This window comes from Fragaria vesca, unplaced genomic scaffold (genome assembly GCF_000184155.1).
Source record: "Fragaria vesca subsp. vesca unplaced genomic scaffold, FraVesHawaii_1.0 scf0513167, whole genome shotgun sequence".
NCBI lineage: Eukaryota > Viridiplantae > Streptophyta > Magnoliopsida > Rosales > Rosaceae > Fragaria > Fragaria vesca.
Genome location: NW_004443449.1, coordinates 64,615 through 71,682, shown reverse-complemented (window position 1 = coordinate 71,682; position 7,068 = coordinate 64,615). Strand labels below are relative to the sequence as shown.

The 7,068-nt window shown below is 42.6% G+C and overlaps 1 protein-coding gene across 1 annotated transcript in view; it reads right to left on the bottom strand.

Annotated features, from left to right (window-relative positions):
* LOC101301936 overlaps positions 1-2,966 on the bottom strand; it is a 9,965-nt gene extending 6,999 nt beyond the window's left edge. Inside the window, exons 1-5 of the mRNA XM_004310223.1 lie at positions 2,865-2,966; positions 2,282-2,427; positions 2,116-2,200; positions 1,385-2,026; positions 1,108-1,296 (exon numbers count right to left, since the gene is read on the bottom strand). Coding sequence (XP_004310271.1) covers positions 1,108-1,296; positions 1,385-2,026; positions 2,116-2,200; positions 2,282-2,427; positions 2,865-2,966 — 1,164 coding nt within the window. The remainder of the gene's footprint in view (positions 1-1,107; positions 1,297-1,384; positions 2,027-2,115; positions 2,201-2,281; positions 2,428-2,864) is intronic.
* Positions 2,967-7,068: the final 4,102 nt, after the last annotated feature.

The window sequence follows — 7,068 nt, the reverse complement described above, 5'->3', positions numbered from 1 at the left end:
CGACGAATATATTAATGTTTCGTCGGCTAAAGTCTGGGAAAAAAACCGACGACATGTTTTTTCGTCGGCTAACTGTGGGACTATAGCCGCGAAAAAAAAAAATTTCGTCGGCTAAAGTCATCACCGACGACCTTTTCCCGACGACACTATAGCCGACGAGCCTTCGTCGGCTAAGATCTTAGCCGACGAATTAAGATAACAGGCCGACGAAAATTTTTCGTCGGCTAAAGTGCTTGTCCTGGTAGTGATGATTCAAAGAGTACTTCTGGCTATGCTTTCACTCTTGGAACGTACAGGTGTGTTCTCATGGCAGTCCAAGAAGCAAAAGACAGTTGCTTTGTCTACTGCTGAAGCTGAGTATGTTTCAGCATCTTTGGCAACCTCTCAAGCAATATGGCTGAGAAGTATCATGGAAGATATTGGTGAAAAGCAAGGAGAACCTACTCCAATACTGTGTGACAACAAATCTGCAATTGCGATGGCTAAGAATCCGGTGTTTCACAACCGAACCAAGCACATAGCTCGCAAGCATCACTTCATTAGAGATGCTGTTGAAGACAAAGAAATTGATGTGATATATTGCAGGACAGAAGATCAAGTTGCTGATATTTTCACAAAGGCATTGCCAAAAGACAAGTTTGAGTATTTCAGAGAATTACTGGGAGTCAAGAAGCAAAGCATTAAGGGGGAGTGTTAAAGTTAATGCTTAGTTACTTTCTTAACCTTATGCTAGTTTGGTTAACTCTAGTTAAAATAAGCTTTAGTTAATCTTTGACTTTTGTGTACAAGGTAGTGTGTCTAAGAAGACATATACAGTGAACTGATATAACAGTATCAGATCTGCTATCTTTGCATTACAAAACAACATCAGAAAATATATGAAAGAAGAGGACTGAGAGTAACAGCTCCAGCCCATTTCATCAAATCTCTTTGTATCTATTTGATTCTACTATCATCTCTGTATCAAATATATAGTGGTGTGTGTGTGATTGAGTGCAGGAGATCAAGATCAAGGCAACGTACCTGATTGAAGTGTGAAGAGCAGTTGTATAAGAGTGCAGCAAGCTTGGATCAGAGGAGGTGAGTTACAGCTCTACCCCAACAAATGTTTGGATATTGGTTGTTGGAGAACCCAGAACATGCGGCAAACCCCAACCAATTATCATCATCGAAGAGATTCGGAGGCAGCTGGATTTCTGCGGAGTTTCCTTGGTTGATGAAAGGCATGAACCATTTCGACCTGAAAATTTCACCTCTCTCGAAGCAACGAGAAAGAGGACGAGGGTCACACCAGTCCTGTAAATGTAAGTTCAAATGTCAATAAGAATTCCTAAATGAAGAAGAAGGAGAACTTAATCATTTATATTTTATGGGAGAGAGATACCCAGTTTCTATATTTTTGCGAGTGCAAGTCAAAGTACTTCTCCCGTGGGGTTCTGGAATCCCGTTCTGTCATTCTCTCTAAATGGGCGTCATCCCGCTCTGCCATTCTCTCCTCCAGCCACTTATCGTAAGCTTTAAGAGAATCTTCCCTCTGAATGCACTGGAGAATAGTATCAGCAAACCCTTGTATATCTTCCTGGTACACAATACGGAACCCACATGTTTGAACTTTAACACAAGGGCTGTCGATACCGATGGAAAACCCACAAGCAGTTGTTAGTGTCTGAGATGACGCCGCTTCTGGAATCTGCGCCCGCGGTATATAACAAAACAAAAGTTGATGCCGTTCTTCTGACGATGGCCTGATGTGCATAGGTTTTGGGAACAAAACGTCAGCAAATCCGTCACCTGCTTTGAGTGCAACAAATACCCAATAGCTGTCCTCCTGACGTCCCACTTCCTCCACAAGTGAAGCGTGTATTGCCATTCCCATCCACTTCTTGTTATTCTGTAGATTTTGAGGCATCTCAATTGGCACTGCGGCAGAATTTGACCTACTATCCGGGAGACAGTGAGACAACTCAAACCACCCTGGGCTTCCTCTGAGGTTAAATTCGAACATTTTAGACCGACTGTTGAGTCCCTGGAATATTGAAAATGCACAATTTAGTAACCTCTTTTATTTCCAAGACAGAGATTAGAGATCATAAAGATAAACACTGACGGATCGACCTCAAGGTATCTTGGAAGAAGAGATTCAACGTTCTCTCGCACCACACGTGTGGATTCGTCTTCCAAGGGTGGAATGCATCTCTCCCTGTAATATTCAATTAGATATGTCATTAAGCCAATACAACGAAATACAGATGTGGGATAAGAAATTTAAAAATTATTCTACCATTTCAAAGATGGATTAAACCAGCAGGCAGACTGCGGTACAAAGACTTCATCCCCAAGTTCACTCATACAAACCGATTCAACCCAGTTGGTCATACTGGAAAACCATTCAGCATCTTGCTCATAGACCAGGCGTATTCCACATTTCTGGAGCAAAAGGTGAGACCAACTGGGTGATGTGTCAAAGTGAGATGTCAAAGTTTTGCTTCTTCAAAAGGTGAGACACTGTTTGGACCATTTTTCCTTTGAATTTTATTCATTATGAATTACCTAATTCTAACAAAACACGATATTGTTTTACAGAATCCAAAAGAATGATGTATTTAATGTTTGGAAAAAAGATCCAAACCGTATCTGACCTTTTAACGAAGCAAAGCTTTGGTATCCCACCTTTCAACAACTTCAAAACGGTATCCCACATTTTGACCCCGACATAAGATCGGTATCTGAGGCTAACGGGGGACGTTGGCTCCGTTACAGAAACATATTAAATTCAAATTGTAAAGGGTACTTTTGTCTAATCACTTATTAACACTCCCCTCTCTCTCTCTCTCTCCACATCAGTGTGTAACCGTCGACTTGACCTGAACCTCCCCAACCCCCACATGGCCGCGTGCGGAGCCGACACCGCAGGGCAGCCCACCTTCCCAGCCATCATACTCGATGTCTTCCAATGAGTCCAGCATGGCCTCTTCGACCTCCCGCCAAGACCCACGCGCCGGTGAACAACGCCAAAAGAACTAATCTGGACACCTATATATGGACACCCAGCTTCCCATCTCTTCTGTGTCCAAACCATGCCTCCACGACACAAGGTCCGGCGACCTCTCCAACCTCTGGTGACAACCCATGCGCCGGCATGGCCAAACCCAGAATTACTTTGGGCACCCATGGTTTTCTCTCTTCCTGGTGCAGCCCGTCTCCTCTCTTGCTACTACAACAACCCCACTGCCATGTTTCAAAAAAAAAAAGGGGTCACCCATCCCTGCAACCCGACACCTCTTCCCCGCCTTCCCGGGACGTAGCAAATCATCACCACAAGCTCCTCTACCTCCCCGAACTCCGGCTACCTCGACCAGTATCCCGGCACCTAAACCCCGTACCCTCCTCCTCGGGTCCCCGCCACGGGTACCCGACACCTCCCTCTCGAGGAGGACGTGGCAGTCGGAGAGGGCGGCGAAGGCGTCGGGGAGGACGTGGACGAGGGAAGTGGAAAGGATGACGCCGGCGGCGAAGCACTTGATCAAGAGAGTGGCGCGGTCGTAGGCGGGTTTGCCTTGGAAGTGACGGGCGAGGAGGACGGGGGAGGTGATGCCGACGACGCTGGTGATGAAGATAACGGCGATGGAGATGAGCTTTAGCTGCGCTGCTGCGTGGCCGTCGCGACAGGCAAGGGTTCGGGCGGTGTCGGCTCCGCACGCGGCCATGTGGGGATTGGGAGTTCAGGTCAAGTCGACGGTTACACACTGATGTGGAGAGAGAGAAGGGAGTGTTATTAGGTGATTAGACAAAAATACCCTTTACAATTTGAATTTAATATGTTTCTGTAACGGAGCCAACGTCCCCCGTTAGCCTCAGATACCGATCTTATGTCGGGGTCAAAAGGTGGGATACCGTTTTAAAGTTTTTAAAAGGTGGGATACCAAAGCTTTGCTTCGTTAAAATGTCAGATATGGTTTGAATCTTTTTTCCTTAATGTTTAATGGTTTTCTTCATTCTGAATTTGTAATGAGAAGAATCAGATATGCAATGTGAGAAATGCAAGTCACATTTTCATGAATGATGCTAGTTCTAGAAAACCAACCGTAAGGTGCAAGTAGATGCGTAAAACTATAAAAGGGGTGATCCAATAGAGAGGTTCATTCTAAAAATTATCCATTCTAATAATTAAAAAAAAAAAAAGTTTACCCTATCAACTAACACCTAACTCGACTCGACCGAATGATGATCACTCAAATGTACAATATCTACAAATTAAAACAGCAAGCAACACAGACACACAACATGCCAGCAACACAAGCAGTCATGCACTACTAGAAAAAAAGACATATGCGACGAAGAAAATTTCATTCGCCGCTTAGGTAATAACTTATGCTACGAAAAACACTTCGTCGCTTAGGTAAATACTTAAGCGACAAAACACCAAACCGTCGCATAAGTTATTCCCTAAGTGACGAAACTTTGACTTAAGAGACGAAGGAAGAACTTAAGAGACGAAATATTTTTCGTCTCTTAAGTGTCATCTTAAGCGACGAATAAATTAAGTTCGTCGCAAAAATTTTTATCTGAAACGACGAAAAGAAAAATTTCTTTTCGTCGCATAAGTGTTTTCGACTTTATATCTCCTTCCTCGCTGCCCAGATCTAAAACATAAGAAAATTTGGTGGAGCTGAAATTATGGCGACAGAAATCATCAAATCTGGCGACGGAAAGCTTAATTTGTCTACCTTATACTCATATATGAAGATCATTAGCTAACTATAACTTGGTATAATCTCATTCTCTTCTTTTCACCATTTATAGTTTTGAGGATGATGTACGTTGTTTGTTGATGATAATTTTGGGTTACCCATCTTTGATGATGATGTTGTTGTTGATGATAGCTAAATCTCCTCCTTGTTTAGACCATATATGTTTCCTCCTATTCAAAAAAAATGAAGACCATGTTTTCCAGTGAAGAATTCTGGTAAAATGAAGTCCATGTTTTCCAGTATAAAACAATCTATATATAAATATATATATATATATAGAGAGAGAGAGAGGATCAGAAGCGGACGTCCGCACTCGGCTTAAAGTGTGGACGTTAAAGTGCGGACGTCCGTCCGTTCTCCACCCTCCGGCGCCGGTGATGGCGCGCCTCCACCCCAAAAGACTCCCGCAGCGTCCTCAACCACTTTCCCTCCCCGGCGAGTCCGTTCTTTTCTAGTTTTCCGGCGAGATCACCCAAAACTTCAAACAAAGTCGATCTCACCGGAAAACTGGAAAAGAACGGACTCGCCGGGGAGGGAAAGTGGTCGGGACGCTGCTGGAGTCTTTTGGGGTGGAGCCGCACCGTCGACGACGCCGGAGGGTGGAGAACGGACGGACGTTGAAGGAACTTGAAGCTCTTCAACCACATTGTGCAGAAGTGTAACAAACAAATAAAGATTTACAGTGGTTCACTCAATTTCTGTGATTCGACTAGAAAACCAATGCGCTCCGAACCGGGTCGGGCAGAGCCACAAACCATTTTTCTTCAAATTTTTAGGCCAGGTAGGGGTGGCATTTCAAAAAAAATCAAGGTCCAGGGCTAAAGACAGTATCAATCAAACAACATAAGTTATCTTATCCAACAATAGACGATTGAAGTTAAATGAACACTATCAGACAACATAAGTGTCTCATTAGATGACATATACATTAAACAAATCTTTATTTTGCTTCGATCAATCTACATACGACTGTATTATGAGAGGGGATAAATACAACACAAAATGAGGAGAAATGTGCTTGGTGAGCGCTGAAGACAGCTCATATGTGTCGTTGTTTCTGCATTGAGACAACATAAAGATTGAAGGTCCTAGAGGGGGGGGGGGGGTGAATAGGCCCTTAACAACTTTTTTTCGTATAAATTCGTTCTAAGGAATAGCAAGGGTTATAGCTGTCCTGAATAACAAATACATAATGACAATAAATAAAAGTTGCAGTAAAATAACAATGAACACCAAGATGTTTTTTACTCGCAGAAACCCTGCAACTAGGGAGAAAAACTGTGTGCCCCTAACTCTTGAGGGACAAACCTTTCCACTATGTAAAACTCACTTCTTACAATAGATTATAATCTAGGGATACATCAACGACTTACTATCATGCCTAAACTACCCACTAGTCTAGATCTATACTTTCTCTCTTGTTTCTGAGTACCTCACTCCTTACAAAATAATTACAATATAGGATACAACAACGACTTGTTATCCTACCTAGTCCCAAACTAGTCTAGATCTACCTCTCTTGTCTCTAAGTGGCTACACATGAAGGTATATGAAGTTTCAACTCAGAACTCAGCTATCACTTAACTGATTCTTCTTGAACACTTCTCAGAAGTTTCACTCTCAGAAACTCAGCTATCATAAATTGATTCTTTCATGAACCCATCTACCTCAGTGGGATACATCAGAACTCAGCTATCCTCAGCTGCTTCTTTCATGAACACTTTCGGGGCTGCTGCACTACCAACTGATCTCATGGTATGCAGAATGCAATGAGTTTGTGAGAAAATGTTTTGTTCAGCTCTAAGGTTTATAATCACAAAAGCAAGACTTAGAGACTAATGAACAATGCAAAAGAAAACCAAAACCTAACAATAATGCAATGACTTTGTGAGAGAAGGTTTTGTTCAGCTCTAAGGTTTATAATCACAAAAGGAAGACTTAGAGACTAATGAACAATGCAAAGGAAAACGAAAACCCAACTATGAAATGTAAAAACTACATTTTGACAACCATTGAGTAAAGACAGCCTTGCTCAATATATATAGGCTGATTGAGTGCTCTAACAAGAGAGAGACACAAGCCAAAGAGGTGCCACAAGAGGGTAGGCGCGAGGGCCAAAGCAAGGAAAGGATTTTAGACTTTTGTCCTTGGCCAAACTCAGAAAGTGAGAGGACATATGCAGCTGTCCATGACCAAGCAAAACGACAAACAAAACTATCCTAAACAATGTTTGATTTAAAAGCAAGAGACAAAAGGTTTTGCAAACTTTTACCAAAAACATAATACCACATTGGTTGAGCAAATTACTTTTTCTCTG